Below are 22,627 nucleotides of genomic sequence, written 5' to 3'. Positions count from 1 at the left end.
TTTCCACTCACCTGACTACTCCTAGATCCCTTTGCTCCTCAACTACCTTTATATTTTCTCTCTCTTTAAAACCACAACAAAAAGAGATAAAACCACAAAAATGAAAAACAAAACAATTTAGTAAAAAAGTAAAAATACAAAATGCTCTGTTTCTCTGTCTCTGTTTCTCTCTCTCTCTCTCTCTCTCTCTCTCTCTCTCTCTCTCTCTCTCTCTCACACACACACACACACACACCACACATACAGAGAGAGAGAGAGAGAGAGAGAGAGAGAGAGAGAGAGAGAGAGAGAGAGAAACAGAGAGAGACAGAGAAAGAGAGAGACACAGAGAGAATTTATGTTTGCCAACTATTCCTGGACCTTTCCTTAAGTGTGGTTAATATACCCAATGAGATTCTTTGTAACATGTATCAATTACAAGTAACTTTTTGGTTAGAGGTAGGACTTTGTATCCAATTCACATTCTCAGTATTGGGGCTACATCTGGAGTGAACCTGTGCAGACCTCATGCTTGGGGCCCCAGTCTTTGTGAATTCTTATGTGTGTCAGTTCTGTTGTGTCTGGAGGACTCTGGTTTCTTGGGGTTGTCTGTCACTTTGGACCTAAAAATCTTTCCTCCTCCTTTCTGGCATAGGTTCCCTAAGACTTGGATGGGAGAGTTTGGGGGGGGGGGTTGATAAAGACATCTCATTTAGGACTCAGTGCTCCCAAGTTCCCTACTCTTTGTACACTGTCAAGCTGTGGGTCTTTGGGTTAATCCTCCATCTGCTGTATGAAGAATGCGAGGGTTGAGTGATACACTGATCTATGCGTATAACAATATGTCAGTGGTAGTCACTGTATTGCTTTGTTACTTTAGCAGAATGGCGGTAGTAGATTTTCCCCTGGGGACCATGACCTGTGTACTCTCAGGTTCTTGGCAACTTTGGAGGTGTCAGGTACGTGTTCCTCTAATGGAGTGGGCCTTAAATCCAACAAAAGGTGGCTGGTCGCTCCTATAACATCTGTGCCACTAGTGCACCGATATATCATGCAGGCAGGTTGCTATCATAATTCTCTGCATTTGTAGATTTGTGATAGTGATGATTACTTTTCTCCCCTTACAGTGTGTATACGGAAGCTTCTACAGATTTCATGTTTCCGTATGGTTTTTTCTTTTGAAAAGGCCTTCAGGTCAGCCGTCCTCCTCCACACTTCCTTCTTTACATGTCCCTACCATTCACCTCCTCATTTCATCCTTCTACTCTAGTTACCCCTTTACCTCTCTGTAGTACCACACTCCATTTCCTCTTCCTTAGGAACCTCCCTACTCCCCACTGGTCCCTTACTATATACCTAATCTCTCTGGTTATTTGGATTGTAGCACACATATAGGAAGCTTAAAAGTCACCATCTATATGGAAGAGAAAACAAACAATTTTGACACAATTTTGGGATCTAAGTTATATCTCACTCAGGATGATTTTTTCCCCCAGCTCATCCATTTACCTACACATTTCATAATTTTATTTTCTTACCAGCAGAACAATATTTCATTGTATAAATGCCTCACATATTTTTCCTCCATTTACCAGCATATGGTCTGGATATGAGTCTCTCTTAACATACAGGCTACCACTTTAAATGAGACCTGGCCCTTAGCCTCTTTGTGAAATGAAGTTGCATAAAAAAAATGTACAGATACACTTTACTAGGAAAAACATAGGAAGCTATCCAATCCCTCCTGCACCAATTTTAATGAAATTCCTAACTCTGATTACAAAGATGATGTTAAATGGAGATATGGAGGATTCCAGCTACTTTTGAGGCAGCCCAAAATGAAGAAGATTCAGATCTAGGGGAAACCTACATAAAGGGTGACAGGAAAAGGTCTTTATCCTAAACAACTTTATTAATTTTTTGAGACTAATGAGTACTAGTTGTTTAGCAGCGGAGAAGCTACTTTGAAGCTATTTTGTCTGAGAATTGGTAACACATTTTAAGTGAGAAGGATACCGAGGTAGAGGGAAGTGGGCTGAGGGCCACTGGATCAGCAGCCCTGTCATACTGTGTCCCTGCTCAACACTGTAAGAGTCAGGCTGCCTGAGGCTCCAGCGGCTGTCTACCCTGAGTGTGCTAGCCATTTCTTTCAATGAACACCCCCGCCTCCCCCCAAAAAACCTCTTACTGTCTTTTCTGTTGTCATGGTTTTTCTTTTAAATTCTTTTTCTCTCAGTATGCTCACTTTTTAACATCAATTTCTCTCTACAAATCTATGCTTTCCTGAACTTTCTTGAGTTCCTAGCAGATGTTCCCTTGGCAAACTTCCTTGGCAGTGATCTCCTCCTCTGTATTCTGTGTGCCATCGACAAAGCTTCATTGCTGACTCTTACTATGGATATTCTTGTGTTGTTTATCATCATCTCTATACAAAGACAGGTGAATGTAGATGGATGATGTTTTTCAAACTAGGGTGTCATGCCAGGACCCCATGTTCTCTGCCAGGATACATCTTCAGTCTAGCTTAGAAACTAGACAACTGGGATGATGTAAATATTTGTACATTTTCGAGTTCTAGAAGTACATTGTATGTGAATTCTTCCCTGGGCTATTGGTCCCCTTCATTGCTGACTTCCTGCTGACCAAGATACAGAAGCTTGGGGCTTCCCATGCTGTGGAATGTGCCTGAGGGGAGAGTCTGAGTGCTCCCTTCTCTCAGGTGAAGTGTGACTTCTGCTGGGACCTGTTTTCCATGGCAGAGGCTCCTCACCACCTGAGTCTCTTGATATTGAGCTTTCCTGGAAGAAGGAGTAGTCGAACATAGTGGACTACATGACAATCTCTCTGACAGTCATTTCAGTTGTCTTCTGACTAGAAGGTGTTAGCTCTCAAGGGTTGCACAGGTCGGGCTTTAATAGGAAGGGGAACTTGTTTACGGTTGCTCACTTTCTGTTTCATTATCCTGTTTGGAGCTTCTGTTTCATTGGTTGATTCTAAAGAAGCCATCTTCTTGGTAAAGTTTGTACTTAAATCCAGGTCCCACATGCATGCAGGAACCGTTTAACCTGTGATGACAACCAACTGTGTTGCAGGGCACTTTCCAGAGTGTACCTTAAAGTTGCTCCTTTCTCTTTTCTGGAAAGTATACGAATTATCACATTTTTCACTCTTCCACAAAATGTACAACAGTCCTTCTACACGAGTATATGGATGGCTTCAATTATACCACACTGTCCTCAAAACAATTAATGCCACTATAAAATTGCTTTCTGGTGTGTGGCAGGGTAGAAGCCTAAAGCCAGGTTGAACGTTTGCTACTTCTTGTTATCACTATTATCATCATTAATTATTTTTCCTCTTCCTTTTGTTTTATTTTATTTGCATTGGTATTTTGCCTCCATTCATGTCTGTGTGAAGGTGCTGAATCCCCAGAGGTACAGAGGGTCGTAAGCTGCCATGTGAGTGTTGAGAATTGAACCCAACCCCTGTGGAAGAACAGCCAATGCTTTTACCACTGAATCTCCTCCCCAGCCCTGAAGTTTTGCTACTTTTAAAGCAATATGTTTTCTTTTCTCAAACCTTTCCCAGTTTTTTCTTCTTATTCTTTGGAATATAAAAGTATAATTGTGAATGTTGGATCTTTTTTTTCTTTTCATTTTTTGGGTCTGGTTTTGCTTGATCTGTTCTCACTTGTCTGGTTTTCTTTAGCGTATAAGTGTTTTTATTTTGATTACAGCTGCTCTCTATTTAATCCTGAAACTCTTATTAAAAGGTGGCACCTTCTGGTTTTACTTTATTAGTCATAGCTCCTCTCATCTCTCCCCCCCCCCCAATTTTATCTCTTGCTCTTAGGTTTTAAGGATTAGATGGGTCCCAACAAAACATTTATGCTGATTTTCTGGTAGAATCCCCAAGACAAGGCAAAATGTTTTTAAAGTTTGAATTTTTTCTCAATTTACTTTTCCAGCTCAGAGCCCAAACAGTTTCTCCATGTCTGAGCTCCAGAGAGAGAATCAGTGTTGAAAGCCAGCTTAGCTGGGAATGTAGTTTGCTTATGAGTGTCGGATCTCAGTAAAAAGTAGCTAGGCTCCTTGATGAAATCTCTCTTTCCTTGGCAGACAGGATGTCCACTGAGTGTGAATGATGGGCAGATGCCAACATCTTGTCTTATTCTAACTGTCCAGTGTCCTTCCTAGCACTTTTCACAAGTGTAGCTCACAAGGCTGATGGTCATCTTCAGACTCACAGGGACTTCCACAGACTTATCTCTGTGTGTTAGACATTGCCAGTCAGTACAATAGAGGCTACTGTCAAATCTTATCTGGATTTTACACTATTGAAATTCTTGTGAGACTTAATACTTGGAGAACCAATTCTTTTGCCTACTTTTCAGGGATCAAGATAGAAATTTTTTCTCAAAATTTTTGAGTCAATTTTATAAATATCTGGAGAAGAATAGTGTACAAGTTGCCAGGTTCTAGGGTATTGGAATAGCCAAATGTCCTAAGTTTCCAGATTCAAGGGAAAACCTTGTTAAGTAATCTACCTAGTCTGTCTTGCAAATGCAAACGTGTGGACGCTTTGATATCAGACAAGTGAGGCAGACTGTGTAAACCCACATGCAACAGAGACATGACATGATCTTTAGTGTTCTGGGGAGAATTTTCATGTCTGGTTACCTGTGATGTCCAGGACCTTTGACTAACAGCCATCATACAGAATTATCTATATCATATTTGATCTTTATATCAACTTCCAAGTCTTATTGTGTGGTGTTCTATTTTATAATCCTCAGAGATGTTGCCTGGCTTACCTGATGTGCAGTGTACACTTTGTAAAGCAAAACTCAAGTCCATATTTGACACTCAGGTCTGTACTGTCTGCTCTCATACCATTGGTTCAAAAAACCCTGAAGAGGTGCTTGCTACCACAGCGCTGGTTATCCTGCTTCAGTTGCCTGCAGGCATTTTGTTGTTATTACCCATACTGCCCTTCTGTGTTCCAGTGATTTTTATGCAAGGAGAATATGCTTCTTCATTTCTATTGGGCCATCTAGATTACCAGATTACCAGCCTTCCTCAGATTTGATAGCTACATTATTACTGTTCTTACGGACATTGCATTTGTTTCCCATGGCTATCTGTGGCTACAGTGGAACTCTATATCTTCCCATGAGTCTTGTAACATCTGGAGGCTGTAGGGCTATGGTTCTCTGTGGCCACTACTGAGCAAAGTGCCTTCCCAATAGAGAGACTTGGAGGTGTCTGATGGTGTTTGGTGCTGTTCAGACTTCCTTTTATCATATTAGAGTCTAAAAGAGACATATCTGAGAAGAAGAAGATTGTCAGTAATTCAGAACCTTCATATTAATGAATGAGTATTACAAAATAGTGGTTGTGGTCACTCTGGCTAGAGAACAGATTTGTTCTTATTATATTATTTCATAAATTGTTCTTTTTTTTTTATTAACTTGAGTATTTCTTATATACATTTCGAGTGTTATTCCCTTTCCCGGTTTCCGGGCAAACATCCCCCTTCCCCCTCCCCTTCCTTATGGGTGTTCCCATCCCAACCCTCCCCCCATTGCCGCCCTCCCCCCACACAGTCTAGTTCACTGGGGGTTCAGTCTTAGCAGGACCCAGGGCTTCCCCTTCCACTGGTGCTCTTACTAGGATATTCATTGCTACCTATGGGGTCAGAGTCCAGGGTCAGTCCATGTATAGTCTTTAGGTAGTGGCTTAGTCCCTGGAAGCTCTGGTTGCTTGGCATTGTTGTACATATGGGGTCTCGAGCCCGTTCAAGCTCTTCCAGTTCTTTCTCTGATTCCTTCAATGGGGGTCCTATTCTCAGTTCAGTGGTTTGCTGCTGGCATTCGCCTCTGTATTTGCTGTATTCTGGCTGTGTCTCTCAGGAGCGATCTACATCCGGCTCCTGTCAGTCTGCACTTCTTTGCTTCATCCATCTTGTCTAATTGGGTGGCTGTATATGTATGGGCCACATGTGGGGCAGGCTCTGAATGGGTGTTCCTTCAGTCTCTGTTTTAATCTTTGCCTCTCCCTTCCCTGCCAAGGGTATTCTTTTTCCTCATTTAAAGAAGGAGTGAAGCATTCACATTTTGATCATCCGTCTTGAGTTTCGTTTGTTCTAGGGATCTAGGGTAATTCAAGCATTTGGGCTAATAGCCACTTATCAATGAGTGCATACCATGTATGTCTTTCTGTGATTGGGTTAGCTCACTCAGGATGATATTTTCCAGTTCCAACCATTTGCCTACGAATTTCATAAACTCGTTGTTTTTGATAGCTGAGTAATATTCCATTGTGTAGATGTACCACATTTTCTGTATCCATTCCTCTGTTGAAGGGCATCTGGCTTCTTTCCAGTTTCTGGCTATTATAAATAAGGCTGCGATGAACATAGTGGAGCACGTGTCTCTTTTATATGTTGAGGCATCTTTTGGGTATATGCCCAAGAGAGGTATAGCTGGATCCTCAGGCAGTTCAATGTCCAATTTTCTGAGGAACCTCCAGACTGATTTCCAGAATGGTTTTACCAGTCTGCAATCCCACCAACAATGGAGGAGTGTTCTTCTTTCTCCACATCCTCGCCAGCATCTGCTGTCACCTGAGTTTTTTATCTTAGCCATTCTCACTGGTGTGAGGTGAAATCTCAGGGTTGTTTTGATTTGCATTTCCCTTATGACTAAAGATGTTGAACATTTCTTTAGGTGTTTCTCAGCCATTCGGCATTCCTCAGCTGTGAATTCTTTGTTTAGCTCTGAACCCCATTTTTTAATAGGGTTATTTGTTTCCCTGCGGTCTAACTTCTTGAGTTCTTTGTATATTTTGGATATAAGGCCTCTATCTGTTGTAGGATTGGTAAAGATCTTTTCCCAATCTATTGGTTGCCGTTTTGTCCTAACCACAGTGTCCTTTGCCTTACAGAAGCTTTGCAGTTTTATGAGATCCCATTTGTCGATTCTTGATCTTAGAGCGTAAGCCATTGGTGTTTTGTTCAGGAAATTTTTTCCAGTGCCCATGTGTTCCAGATGCTTCCCTAGTTTTTCTTCTATTAGTTTGAGTGTGTCTGGTTTGATTTGGAGGTCCTTGATCCACTTGGACTTAAGCTTTGTACAGGGTGATAAGCATGGATCGATCTGCATTCTTCTACATGTTGACCTCCAGTTGAACCAGCACCATTTGCTGAAAATGCTATCTTTTTTCCATTGGATGGTTTTGGCTCCTTTGTCAAAAATCAAGTGACCATAGGTGTGTGGGTTCATTTCTGGGTCTTCAATTCTATTCCATTGGTCTATCTGTCTGTCTCTGTACCAATACCATGCAGTTTTTATCACTATTGCTCTGTAATACTGCTTGAGTTCAGGGATAGTGATTCCCCCTGAAGTCCTTTTATTGTTGAGGATAGCTTTAGCTATCCTGGGTTTTTTGTTATTCCAGATGAATTTGCAAATTGTTCTGTCTAACTCTTTGAAGAATTGGATTGGTATTTTGATGGGGATTGCATTGAATCTGTAGATTGCTTTTGGTAAAATGGACATTTTTACTATATTAATCCTGCCAATCCATGAGCATGGGAGATCTTTCCATCTTCTGAGGTCTTCTTCAATTTCTTTCCTCAGTGTCTTGAAGTTCTTATTGTACAGATCTTTTACTTGCTTGGTTAAAGTCACACCGAGGTACTTTATATTATTGGGTCTATTATGAAGGGTGTCATTTCCCTAATTTCTTTCTCGGCTTGTTTCTCTTTTGTATAGAGGAAGGCAACTGATTTATTTGAGTTAATTTTATACCCAGCCACTTTGCTGAAGTTAAAGAACCAAAAAAAAAAAATCTTACATCATAAATTGTTCTTTTATCACTGTTACTTTTAAAATTTCAGATATAGTGGAGTGAAAACAATATCCAAGGCTTTAAAGCATATGTATTCCTAGTTTTAGAATTATTCTTTGCTTCCTTTATTCTAATAACGTCATCTTGTCCCCTGTAGGTTACGGTCTTTGGTCAAGCAATTAGAGCGAGGAGAGGCCTCTGTGGTAGATCTTAAGAAGAATCTGGAATATGCAGCCACAGTGCTTGAGTCTGTATATATTGATGAAACAAGGTAAGTTAGAAGCAATGCTAAGGAAGTAAGTATCAAACAGTCCCATCCCATCCTGTCACTCCCCTCCTCCCACAGCCCTCTCCTGTGCCCGATCTGGGGTATGGGTCAAATCTCTGACTCTGAAACATTAGTTCCAACAAACAGGAAAGAGCTGGAACTATTCTTCCCTCAACTGTGAGAGGACCAACAGAATTTATTGCACAGATGACTGGATGATAAAATGATGTGAGAGTAGATAGGACAGTTCTTAAAGGCTGCTAAGGTTTTCCCTGTTGTAGAGTCCACTGTGATGGCTCAAATGCATGTTTGAATCCACCCTCTGCATTAGCAACTGGAGGTTTCCAGAGTGATTCAATTCCCAGTATCCCTCCTTCAGCAATCATTTCCACTTAAATTGCACAAGTACTACAGCAATTGTAGCCACTGAAATTGATTTTGAAAGAAATAGAACCACTTTCCCATTGGAAACTGTTAAAATGTTGAATGTGAAAGTCTCTCTAGTCAGGCTCCTCACTATTTGTGATGTCTTACTTCACTAAACTCGAATCTGCAAGGATTTCATGACAGTTTACACGTTGTTGGGTTTGTTTTTTTAAGGATGTAATTTATTGCTAATTTTAGGAATTTGACACCACAGTCTTTCCCCCTTTACCCAAATGAATACATCTAAACAAACAACAATGATGTACAGCACCATTATTTTGATGTTTACTCTAACTGCTTGTTTCAGTAAGGCTTAAATAGAAGACATTCATTTTTTATTGGTTCTATTATAACTACTTTTGTTCCTTTCTAGTGCTCTGACATCTGAATAAGTCAGGCAATTCAGAAAAGTCTGTTCATAGATGGCTTAATTCACTGGGCTCAAATGAAGAATTGTATTTTTTGGGAAGTTTTCCTTGAATTTCAAAGTTCATGTTTCTATTATATCCTATTGAATAAAAAGGGCATTCATTGATATCAGTTAAAATCGTTGCTTCAAAGGACTTGGCTGTTGTAGTTTTCATCTTTAGGGATTTCTCCCAACACTATCACTGGTTGGGTCTTAGCTTTTTACACTTTTTTATACTTGTGTTTTTGGAGGACAGACTAGACTCATTCAGTCAAAGAGACCCATCAGTATGAGCAACCTTGCCAAAGCACTGCTGTGTGTACCCCTCCTCCTGTGTGTGTGTGCGTGTGTGTGTGTGTGTGTGTGTGTGTGTGTGTGTGTGATAACCATGTCTTTGTATCTGCATTTTAGATGGGTAGAGAAAGGCAACCATTTCAAATAGAAAATTCTAGATGATTCAGATTCAGTCCCAGTGCCTTGTGTCTTATTTCTAGGCGCCTGCTGGATACAGAGGATGAACTTAGTGACATTCAGTCAGATGCTGTGCCTTCTGAAGTTCGGGATTGGCTGGCCTCCACCTTCACTCGGCAGATGGGGATGATGCTTAGGAGAAGCGATGAGAAGCCCAGGTTCAAGAGCATTGTCCATGCAGTGCAAGCTGGGATATTTGTGGAGAGGTAAAGGTGAAACTGATTGTTACACAAGGGCAAAACCAATAAGAAGAATACTAGGTCCTATAACTGTAAGCTTTCCTTTAATGTAATTTTTTAAATTAATTATTTTATTTGTTTACATCCCAAATGTTGCCCCCTTCGAGCCCTGCTCCCAGAGCCTTTAATGTAATTTTGATAACATAAAAACTCAAATTTCTGAGTAGAAACAGATATTTTCATCTCCATGACATCAAATGGACATGTTTTTCCCTTTGCTCAAAATTCCCATCTTAAGATTTAGATTAAGGTTAGCCTCATTTTTAAAGTCAGAACTCATCTGGTGCACATTTTTTAAATATATAGATAACATCAGAATAGACCAAGAGTACACTGAGGTCGCTGACCCAGGGAAGATAGTTTACTGAAGGGCTCTGAGTTCCCTGAGTCATAATTTGGTAGCTTTTTGATACTGAATTGTTCCCTACAAGAAATAGAATAATTTCTTCTACCAGACCTATTACAGTTACACATTTTAGAAGCCCCATGGTGGTGATTTTGAAGTTTACCTGGGACCTTTCCTTGCTTGCTTTAGAGGCTCTGGAGAGAAGCGTTTCTGCTGGGTCGTGTACACTGATCCTTGTTCATCACTGGGCACTACTCCTGCTGTCCTGCAGCAAGTGCTGCCAGGTCGCATGGTCATTTTAGTGATTTAGTGTTTAATATGGGGCACATGAACTTAATTTAATTTTGTTTCCTGTACCTAGCATGTTTGAGGTTGCTTTCATGTCTTTTGAATTCTTCACTGAGGGTACTTGAGTAAATTTAGAATTTCAAGTTCCTTGGGCCATCAAACTCCCTGGGTGTTTATCCCTTGACATAATGTGTACAACCATTCATTGTAAGCTGTTACATTATGTTTCCTCCTTCACCTTTCCCAGAATGTATAGACGGACATCAAACATGGTTGGGTTGAGCTATCCACCGGCTGTAATCGATGCACTGAAGGTAAGACTGATGGGAAGGTCTATGGGTAAGTGGAAACGATAGGTACAGTTCCTTTTGTCCTTAGAGAACAATATATTTTCCTCTCTGCCCTTTTCTCTTATTCATACCTTAATCTTTCTTTTTTTTTCTGTTCTAATAGTAGTACTGTGTTCTCAGTCTTTAACTTCCTAATTTTTTCTTCTAAATTAAACTCTGTGTAGATTTTGGTTTTACACAGTGATCTGCCATGGCAAGGTTCATGTAGCAGCAGCCACAGATGAGGTGCATCACAGCAAAACTGTTTGAACCGAGGAAGAAACTTGTTGGTTGTAATTATATCAGTACTTGATTGCCTGCCCCAAGTTTATTGTGTAAGATTAAAACCAAAACAACCCAAAAACAAACAAACAAAAATACACAAACAAGACCCAGAAATTTTTAAGAAAAATAAAATCAGAGTTAATCAGAGATTAGAGCTGAGGCTTGAACACAGTTTTCCCAGCACACGGTGCTTTCTTGGTAACATTTCATGATGTGATTGTTTTCTCCAGAGCCCTTGTCCCCCTCTGATATCCTGCTGTTTTCCCAAGACTTGCACTGAGCCAAGCATTCCATGGGAAGTCATTCAAATATGATCTTGGATTAAGGAGACCTTCATGGTAACACTCAACCAGGCTTATGCACCTGACTTCTCTGGACTCCACATAGATGTGTTCCTTGAGGCAGTATGAAGTCAGTTTCAGGGGTCCAAAGTGTTCCTGGTGCACTTAGGTCAGAGGGTGGGGTTGGCTAGGGCACAGTGTCTTGGGCTAGTTGATATTACTTGCTGTTTTGCACTTAACACCCATCCATTTGTGCAGCAGTATTGTGGAATTCTGACTTCTAGTATTGTCTTTATCTAAAACATTCACCACGTATAATCTGATGATGTTTTCAGAAGATAAATTGCCCACTTGTGGAAAGAGGAGTGATGAGTGTTTCTTAAATAGCTTCGCATAAGAAGCAAGTCTCCTGGGGCCGTTCTGATTATATGTTCATGATTTTCCTTCTTGTTTAGAGACATTCACTGGCTGTGTTTATAAGATTCACATCTCTTTTTACTGTCTTCATTTTGTTTTCCTCCACTCAGCTTAAGAGCAAACACCCACATGCTAATGGCCAGCCCATCAGAGTAGTTTATAGTGAAGTTTCCCAGCTCAGCAGCAGAGCCCCTTCATGAGGCCTGTTTCCTAACACCCACAATGCAATTGCATTGATTTTCATAATTGAACTGAAACATTCAACATAACTCTTAGGAGCATTAGAAGCCGATTTAAACCTTTATTTCTGCCTTTGTCACAAACACAGATAAGTTCACTGATAGTGGGCTCTTTATGAGAGTATATCTTCCAAACTGGCATCTTTTTTTTTATGAATAACTGAAAAGTAAAAACTGTATCAACTTGTTATCTGGACAAACAATTATTTGATACCTTTGGAAAACAAACTCTCGGAAGTCTATGTGGCCTGAGAGAAAAACACTTGGAGTAGTCAGAGCAGGGACCAGCTTGCTCCAAATGACTGCCCTTCATATGTCTGCTGATGTATATGTGTGCATTAAGGCCAAAGCTTTTGCCTTTGACCCCATTGTTGGTCAAGAAGGCTCAAGTCCTTTCTACAATGTAATATCTTTCTGGTTGTCTGTCCTTCACTTGTCTTTTATTAGCAAGTGGATTGGAGAGCATAGAGTCAGAGTCTCCTTCTTTGTCTATCGGGGAAGAGGTTATTTGCACTGAGCTGCTGGAGCTCATGTGGAAATAACTACTGATTTCTTCTCATTCCAAAAAGCTCTCAAGGACTGAGAAAATTCAGTTGACTAACAACCATATTGTCATGTCAATGCATGAACATGGCATAGAATGACATTGAAGTAAGAGAATACTTAACAACTGATGGTCCAGATTTTGACTGGGTTGCATGTCACTCTTGGTACCGTCTCCATTTATATTAGCTTCTAATTTCACCATATCTCTAGTCTTTGGGGTAGGGTTCTAGATGCACAGAAATGACCTGTTCTTTAGAACATGTGTCCTGTAACTCAGGAATCAGCCCCTTGGATAAACTTTAAATGGGAGGAAGTAAGCAGTTTCCAGTTTCCTGTAGGCTGTGCTAACTGGGATGCTCTCTATATTGACTGGAATTGTCTCTGGGCTAAATTTGATAAAAGAAAGAGCATGTTTAAGGCACTTAAAATGTAAATTCCAGGCTCTGGATTCTTCAGAAGCCTACAACCTCCACAATTAGTACTTTCAGCGACTCCCTAATGGCTTGGCGTAAGAATAAAATACAAGACTAACAGTAAGGATTTCCTTGACATGAAGGCCCTGAGTGAATACCCACTGCCATCCACACTTCCTGCAGCTGTCAATGTCTTCCTCATGATTGGTTCAGACCATGGCTGTGACTCATAACACTCTAATTATGAAACTCAAGCAAAGCTCTAGGTTGTGAGTAAATTTTAACATCTATGACCTCGGTCCTCATTGAGTACTTTGGAAATGTACCCTATGAATCAGAGAATGGATTGATTGGATTTACCAGTGTCATCTGTAGGCAGTGGGGTCACATGAAAGGTTGCCAGTGAGATTATTAAGTAGTTCTACCACCATGTGACACTGGACTTTTTGTCTCTCCCAGGCTGTCTTGTGTAACACTGGGGAAAGTATAACTTTTTCTAGAGTTGGGGAATTTGAGAACTGTGAATTAATACTTTACACGACAGCTTTAATTATTTTAATGGAAGGGTAATTATTGCTAAAGGAAGTGAGTTTGCCACCAAGTTTAAATAGAAACAATCCAACTGAGATCCTTTGGTATGTTTTTTTTAATCTTTATATCAAGTTTGGCTTCCATGAGAGAATCCCCAGTGGTCTTAACCATGATGGTTGGAAGGGTTAGTGAGACAGGAGCACAGAGATGGGATTGCAGGGCCATCTTAGGATACGCTGAGCCTTTCATACTCATCCTTTTCTGATGCCTGAGGTACTGTCCAGGCCACAGCTTCCAGTCTTTGTGATCTCTTATGGGTCTGTGTTATCAAGAGAAAGTCAACATACATCCTTTAACTACCAAAGGAATACCTACGCTGCAATGAGGAAACCAAAACCCTGATGATTTAACTATGGTTTAAACACACATTTGTTTACTATGTCCAAAAGTGGCTGGTATTGTTGTGTTAAAAGCACACAGGATAATGTTTGCATTTATGCACCAGCCAGTATTTTTTTCACAAATAGGAATTTCATGGTGGCAGATAAGGTGTGTGTCCAGTTTAGTTTTAAATTTACTTCTTTCACCAACACGCTATACCAATTAGAGAAATATGTTATCATATTCCTGGCTCCAGAAGGCCTTTTACTGTTCATGAAATGAGTGTTTTCTCTTGGGTTTCAGCTTAGCTATTGAAGTGTAACTGGTATTCCATTTCCATGTTCAGTCTCAAAACATGCTTCTGAACACTTTTAAATGAGTCAGGTCTGGGCTCAGAGAATGTCATTGCATAGGATGCCTGTCAGGAGCCATAATGGGACAAGCTAATAACTAGCAGGTGATCATCCTGAGATGGCCTCTCTTGGATCATTATATAATCTGTGACTAGTTTGCCCTTATTAAGCAAGACTGTAAGGGATTCATTTTAAGAAAGATCCCTTCTCTTAAAATGCTTTTCCTGTTATTATTAAACACATATAACAATCATTAAGTAATAGCACACCCCTTTGGAGCAGATCTCTTCAGGTCTATGAAGATGTACTGTCTCATAGTGATGGTATATAGACAAATAGATGACTTCTTAAGTCTTAATAATGATCCTATAAGAATTCCTAAAATTATAACAGTGATTATTAAGCTCTTTTATAGTGGAACTGCTATTAAGTCTTTTTATGATTGTCAAAACTGCAGTGAGAACTCTGCCAGTCTCCCAAGTGTCACCAGTTAATCGCTCTTGGTAACTAGACTTTCTCCTACTCAGAGCACATTCCAAGAGGTTGTAAACAATTAACCAAAGGTCATAAAAAGGGAACTAATGATTTGTTATAGGTTCTAGAACAGAGGATAAAATATTGACTGGGTTTATCTATACAAAACTTCACTGATAACTTAGTTATGGTTTTAAACCTTCAGTGAACCTGTAGAGCTGAGACAAGTGATGGATGTTTAGCCAGATAATTACTCCTAATGGATTTGCATGTAAACATTCTCTGTTGTAAACTTCTATTTTGATTTATGATTTGATTTTTTTGTCTGAACTTGTGATGAACTTTGTAACATGTGATCAAATATTCTGAAAGATGTTTAAGTGCTGAGGACAAAGAGAAGAGTCAGGACTGGGTTAAGAAGAACTGAGCTGAGAGAGGAACTGAGCTGAGCAGAAGTTTTTAGACAGAACACTTTTTAGAAAGAACTGAGCTCAAGAACTTAAAAGTATAGGCATAGATAGCATTGGGAGAAAAGGCATTGAGAGTAAGAACATTATTGTGGCCTCAGAGCAGGAAGAGAGAATAATATTAGAAGGAGAATGCAGAGTGGAATAACTTAGAGGCTATAGGTAGCATAAGAGAGCAATGTGCAGAATGTGGGGGGAAAGAGGATAAAAAGAAGAAGCTGCAGAGAGCAGAAGGAGCTGGCAGGTTTCTCCTTTCCATGGGACAGAACAAGTCATTTCTTAATAACAAGACAGACTTAGTCTTATTAAAAGGAACAAGATTTTTTCTTACAAACTTGGGTTTAATTCATTTAGCATTAAAAGGGTAGAAGCTTTTTCTTTCTCTATGCAATAAAGTTTGGAGCTCATTTTTCATCCAAAATGAGTGAGTTCTTTCTGCACCAGTGCTTGGTCTTTTGCTCCATATGCATATGTAAGTATGGATGTATGTGTAAGTATGTGACTGTGAGAAAGTATGCATGTGTATGTGTAAGAATGTAATTGTCAGAATGCATGTAAGCTTATCCCAACTAGTGTGAGTGGAAATGTATAAATGCACATTAATGAATCTGTATATGAACTTATATAAGTTTATGCATATTTGCCTATGTAAAAGCTTTTTATTCTGAAAGCACTATTCACTTCTCTTGGTTCAATAGACGTTTGTTGCTCCAAACTTCCCCCTAGCCTGAAAAGCAAGAGTTGTAGGGACAAAAAGGGAAAGTCTCTAGCAATTAATCCTTTCCTTTATCTCCTGATGTTTTAAAAAGAGGTGCTAAGTTCTAGGGCCTGCAGTTTCTGGCCTCAGAGGAACACAGAAGATGGGTCAGCTACAATAGCATAGCATAGTAAAGTAGGCATAGATAAGTAAATCAGTTACAATAGCATAGTAGACTTAGATAAGTAAACTTTTTATTATTATACAGCAACCCTAATTATCTCATAAGACAAAGCCTTATCCCATGCCGACTCTCTTTCCCCTCTGCTGCCTCAAGAAGAACCTACAAGAAAGAAGACCCCCCCACCAGGGTGGACCCCCAGCAGATGGTAGTGGAATGGAGAGAGTTAAGATGAGTTATATGCCCTAGCTAGTTTGAACTCAGACTAGTAGCTAATGGGATTGAATGAAGGAGTCTGAGAGGAAGCCTTGGTTTGAAAGGCGTATGTGTCTTTTTCCACTTGTGTCCCAAGTATCTGCTTCCAATCGGCTTTGAGGAATTAGGTAACTGTCCATTTTCTCATCTGTACAATATAACTACTAATACCACCTAAGAAGTGTTTGATAAATTACTTATTTTTTACCAGCCATAATGCCTGTCAATATTTCTGTAGATAGTAAATGTCTTTGATATTTTGAACAGTAAATGTTCTTATATTACCACACTAGAAAGCAACTGAGAGACTTTAGAGTCTTGAGCTGTTTAATTGTAAGTGTGGGCTATAGAAGCTCTCTACCATGGATCAATTAGCAGTTCATAAGTGATGTGAACTAATAGTGCTTTCTCCCTGCTCTGTCCTGCAGGATGTGGACACATGGTCCTTCGATGTCTTTTCCCTCAATGAGGCCAGTGGAGATCATGCTTTGAAGTTCATTTTCTATGAATTACTCACACGTTATGACTTGATCAGCCGTTTTAAGGTCAGCACCTCATTGAAAAGATAAACTGCATGTGCGTGTCCATCCTTATGTGACTTCAATGTCAAGATGAAGGAAATCCCTCTAAGTAGATAGGAAATTGCTGTGGGCAACTGTGGACATGATTCTGGTGGGACTGTGGTTTCTTATTTCTGGAGGTCTCTTTCCTTTGCATACTGACTGGTGAATCTTGCTGAAGGCAGAGACTGGAGACCCATCTTCTTAGAAGCAGTGCCTGCAGTAGCTGAGTCTCCCATAGGTGCTGCCTACCAATCTCATTTCATAATAATTATGTGCACTACTGATCAGTCTTAGCAGAACGATAGCAATGGGGACAGAGTAAGTTCAACAGCTTCTATAAACTTTCCCCTACCTCATGCCTCATTCACACCAAACTCCCACTTATCATCCATGCCAGAGCACTGGTATTTCCCAACCACCTATGCTTCAGATTAATTCCTTGCTTTAAATAAGGAGAATAAATCATCTCCAGGGTCAGTCTCTCAGCCACCACACTGCACACTGTACACTGCAGCAATCAGGCCAGAACCTCAAGGGAACCCTTATCCAATTGATTTTCTCAGACTCCAATCATTGTGTGGCTGTGTCTCTGGAAAATGCAGGTTGTTTTATGCACAAATGTTGATCTGTGGACAGAAAATATCTATCACTTTCTTAAGGGCTGTATTGAAGCATGTGCTTTCTACACACCAAAAATAACTCTTACATCAGTGTTGTTTGTCCTACCTTGTGCCTACATAAGAAGCCTTCAAGAAAACATAGGTGCTGGGGACACTTTTCTCAGAATAAAGGCTGTATGTACACCCATGCTTAGCTTCTCACCGGTTCATAGATTCCCCACAACATCCAAAGGCCCCAGGTTCCCTGGATCTTTAGTTTGAATAACAATAAACAGTGCTTACTTACTTTAGTTTCATAAGAAAGGATCTTGAAAAATAACCCTAGCTGGCTTTGAACTTGTAGAAATCCTCTTTTCTCTTCCCTGGGAATTCTACAACTAAAGGGCATAGTTGAGTTTTTAAAAATCCCCTGATGAACAGAATGTAAGAGACTCATTATGGTTATTATAGTTGAATTCCCTTAGCTTTTCTTTTGAATCTTGTTAGTCTCTAGGGACATAGACCCTCCCCATAACCTGCAGCCTTGGACTAGGGATTTTATCTCAATTCATAGCAATAATCTCACAACTAACATGCTAAATATTTAGAGGGCCCTCTTATTTGTACATAAAGTGGGAAAGTGAGCTGTGTATATTTCATATATTTGATCTTGTAAAGCAATCAAGGCAGTTGAAAATATTGTTCTGATAGACTGGTAGTTCTGAGAAAACATGCACATCTCTATGTCTTAAGAAAAATAGGTAGCATACTTAATTCACTTGTTAGAAAACGTAAGCGATACAAAAAATAGGTTGTAAAATCATTGTGAAACAGATGTAAGCTGTCACTGGTGTAATTTCTTCAAAGCCGTGCTCTTTAAAAGGTATCATTATGTGCATTTGAAATATGGAGAAACGTGATATGGTAGTCAGTGTGTATGGGAGAGGAACAGGCTATTTTGTTTGTTTTAGTCACCCAATAATCTACATAATGAGTGACTTGCAGTTCAGAATGATACCTTCTGTTGATGAACTATTACAAATGGTTAAAGATCACATAAGTCACAGTGCTTAGCAGTTCTGTAAGTTCCTCCACAGTTTATGACATTGAGGTCCTGCATAACATCTACTCCCTCTTAGGATTGGAGAAAAAGGCTAAAACAAATAAAGGATAAAGAAATATGGAACTTTAGGAGTCACCCTTAATAGGGTTGCATGCATACACATGAAAATCCCCTAGTTTATTTTTTAAACAAAATGTATTAAAGATGAATCTATATAGTTCTTTGGCAATTTGTAAGACTGATTGTTCTTCACACAGGGAACTAGTGTTAGACTTCTAAGTATCTAACAGTTTCACCAGAGAATTTTATTAACTATGGAGCATTGTGGCTTCCTCCTGTGATCTACAACAGCCCTCAAAATAAGCAAAGCAGGGACCTTAGTGTTTCTCATAAGATAATCCTGTCCGGAGTGAGTGAAGTTTACTATTCTCTTTCAGATACCCATTTCTGCACTTGTCTCATTTGTGGAGGCCCTTGAAGTTGGTTACAGCAAGCACAAAAATCCTTACCATAACCTGATGCATGCCGCCGATGTCACACAGACTGTGCATTACCTCCTTTATAAGACGGGAGTAGCAGTAAGTACAGATGGGGACTCGTATTTGTGTTGGAGGGTGCTCCAGCTATGATGAGGGTGAGCCCAGAGTGAATGCATTGCCTTGTGAACTCAACATCTCCTGATCACACTGGAGAGTGTTGAGGTGCTCTGCAGTGCTCCTCTGATCCTTATGGAGAGCCTGGGGGTTCTATGTGATGTTCTTACTTGTTCTGGGCCCATTAAAATCAATCATGACCAATTAAAAAATATTTACTAGAACTAAGTACATATTACCACCTATAGAGGTGATCATCTTGAGTTATGACATCTGTCAATTAATTTGAAATTATATTCAGTAGATTTGTCCACCATTACTCAAACTCATATTTGACTTAAACTATTAGGTCTTTTTCAGAAGCACTCTGGTTATTTACATCTTATGCAGTTTTTAAAGAGTCAATCTTTACTTTGAATCACTTGAAATATTATTATGATTCAACCTTTAAGTTCTTTAGATCAATTCAGATGTCTTTTCTATAATTCATTTTATTAACTGGTTTGTTCAAGTTAATTGTGCTTTTGATTTTTTAACTTTTTATTTTGTTTCTTTACTTCTTCTGCATGAGTATGAGAGCATTATAATGCACTACAATAGGCATGTAGATGTTAGAAAACAGTTTGTAGGAACCAGTTATCTCTACCTTGCAGAGACCAGAAAAGAAGAAAAAATATAGCTAATTTTGACTAAACATGCTAGGAAGCAACATAGAAAAAAAAAAGAAAGGTTCTGATCAATTTCATGTTCATTTAATTTCTGTCAAAGCCCAAATCTTAAAGGAGATATAAAAAGAAAAAGATTATAACCCAAGTCTTCAGTGTATTCACTAGCTAGTATCAGAAATATACATGCAAGCAAATCCTTAGAGAAATGTGGGTAAATTAAATAATATACCACATACATGAATAGAAGCATGAGATAATATCTACATGCTGGTATAATTATAATATTTATTACTTGTCAAGTATAATTGTATTGTACCATAAGTATATTTTTTACATATATGCTTTCTACCAGTAAGGGTAATTTGATGAAAATTTTAGTTACGTATGGTTCCTATAGTATTATCTTTATAAGTAGCCTATAAAATTATTATTATATAAGTGCTACATACAAATATATATAATTAATCACTATGGAAAATATTTGGAAAATGATTTTTAAATATATTTTTGATGGTTTTGAATTGCTGTTGAAAAATTCTAGCATTTGAAATACTTTTATTAAACATCTTCTTTCTGTTCTTTGGGGAAAACAAAAGAGTCATCAGGAAGCACCTTTGTCCACTGAATCATCCATCCAGCCTACTTTCCTTTCTTTACCTCCATATAAGCCATTGATTATAATGTGCATAGATTTAGTAGTACAGAGAAAATCCCCAAACAATGAAGAGACTCTAGAAAAAATAATTCGTCGATTCATAGATCACACTGGACAGCAAGGAGATAGAGATAAAGTTTGGAAGCAAAGTCTAGAAGATAATTTACTAAAGCTAACAAATCAAAATAAGGCCGTAATATCAGAATTATAACATAAAAAGAAGCTAAGATTATGTAAACATGGCTTAGGATAGAAGATACAGAAAATTATAGCACAGCATGAACAACAGAAAGAGAAATTTAAGACTTGGCAATGTGGCCTAGAAGAAACACTAGAATTGAAGACATGGGAAGTTATAGATCAGAATAAGAGAAAAAAGATGAAAATGAAAGTGGATAGGTAGGCACTGGGCAGAAATTGCCTATTTCATTTACAGACAAAATACTGTCCACAAAAGGATACACTATACAAAATAGTTGACTGATAATCTCTGCCAAGTCAGAATAATCAGCCCTTCAAACTTTTGTGTTACAAAGGTCTGTCAGATGATCCTGGGCCAGAAGGCTGAAGAGTGATACTCTTGTGTTTGGCTAACAGGGGATTGTATAGGTAGGCAGTTGTCTCTACAACTTGTCTCAGTTCTGGAAGTCATGTTAGACTTCCTATATTTTCAGATGGTATTGGTCAATCTCTGATTTCTGGTGGAGTTGAAGATGAATTATAGTCTCATAGCCTACCCAGGCTATTTAATATTGAGAAAACATATTTAATTAGATAGTGTATACAAACTAGCCAGGACATAAAATATTAATTTTCAGCTTTTCTTAAGTTAGGATTAGATAAAAGAGTGTTCTATTTGACAAAAATGATGATCTAGTTGTTAGGTATACCTTATACTTTATAAATTACAGAATGGTAATAGTTTTGCTCAGCTTATACCTGAGAGAAAAGTTCTTTTTTTTTAATTAGACAGAAAGGGTGAAATATGGATTGATGTATATATGCAGATAAGGGCAGGCACAAGATAAGGCAAGGCCTGTGATTGGGCAGTGAAAAAGAAAGGTGGGGGCAGAGTTTTTGAAAGACAGAAGAAAGGGGAGAAGGAGAGGAGAAATGAAGATAGAGGAAGAGAAGGATGACCCACCCCCATGTGGCTTTACATCACCACAGGGAGGTATGACAATCTTATAAGGGATGGATAATTACATGACAATTTGTCTTATCTAGGTGGGCAGTTTATATCAGTATTAATTGGCTCTGAGTTTATTGTGTGAACATTTTACAGAGTGAGAATTTACTGATATAAATCCAATTGAAAAATTGAAAGCTTCTAGAGTTTTGATTTTATCAGGATGCTGGGAATGGGAGCAGAGTCCTCAGCAAGAGAGCCTTGAGTTAAATGGTCTCTGTATGGTACTGGCATGACTGATTCACCTTGAGAGCTAGATGGATGGCCACTGATGGGCTTAGCCATGGAGGTGGAGAGACCGCATCAGAGAGTAGCAAGAGGTAGTGTGGGATGGAAATTGGGAACTTAGAGAGTTGGGTGAAGATGGTTTGAGAGCCCTGGGCCAAGTTTGACTGAGATGAAAATACCCCACAGGTGCCATGTGACTCATCAGCGCCGGCAATAGCGTGGGTTGGTGACTTCTTTTTTAATATTTATCACAACAGCTTTCCATGCATTTCCACATTGAGATTACCTATAGAACACCTATAGAAATCAGTTTTTGGCTTCTATTTGAATTTATAATGCGTCGAATTTTTGTTTCTACAGCTTGCACTGGGGCATCTCTTCTCCTGTGAAGTCCTCTCCTCCGTCTTAGGAACAGTTTGTTCCCTCTCAGTGAGGATCATCTCAGTGTGGCCTGGGTTAATGTGACCATGAGTGCTATATGTTTGGCACATGTCTTCTTAACTTGGGTATATGCAGCAACTAGGAATCTATATGTAACCCCATTAATTCTCATGTGCTGTCTACACCTTTGAGTACACTCTGCAAAAATTGAGCTCTGTTTGTGGATCAGTGACCACAAGTCCAGCTCCACTGTTTGGACTTGCACACAGCTTCTGACTCCACTGGTATTGATTCTTGGACTATTCTATGAACTGACACTAAGTATTTTTCCACTGATCTCTTAGAAAAACTAAAACAAAGAAAAAAGGAAAAAGTAAAACCATCACAGGATCAGCTCTCACAGCTCCTTTAGCATGATACCTTTCAGATGCTGGCTGCACTTTGGATATGCACACAATTGATGGCCTGAGACATTTGTGAATGTTTCAAAATGAAAATAAACAAAGATTTGAACATCTTGATTTCCATGATTTTGTGGGTCAAGAGAATGGCAATCTGTTCTC

The 22,627-nt window shown here is 39.2% G+C and overlaps 1 protein-coding gene across 9 annotated transcripts in view; it reads left to right on the top strand.

Moving 5' to 3' along the window:
• Nucleotides 1–22,627, top strand: part of Pde1c (phosphodiesterase 1C) — a 479,074-nt gene that overhangs the window by 362,039 nt on the left and 94,408 nt on the right. For all 9 annotated transcript variants that reach the window (XM_008762922.4, XM_039108434.2, NM_031078.2 and 6 more), the window contains 5 exon segments: nucleotides 7,987–8,100; nucleotides 9,427–9,609; nucleotides 10,524–10,590; nucleotides 16,554–16,670; nucleotides 18,788–18,928. In XM_008762922.4, the coding sequence (XP_008761144.2) occupies nucleotides 7,987–8,100; nucleotides 9,427–9,609; nucleotides 10,524–10,590; nucleotides 16,554–16,670; nucleotides 18,788–18,928 (622 nt within the window).

The sequence above is a fragment of the Rattus norvegicus genome, chromosome 4 (assembly GCF_036323735.1).
Source record: "Rattus norvegicus strain BN/NHsdMcwi chromosome 4, GRCr8, whole genome shotgun sequence".
NCBI classification, from domain to species: domain Eukaryota; kingdom Metazoa; phylum Chordata; class Mammalia; order Rodentia; family Muridae; genus Rattus; species Rattus norvegicus.
Note: the sequence above shows the minus strand (reverse complement) of the source record. Positions and strands in the feature narration are given on the sequence as shown.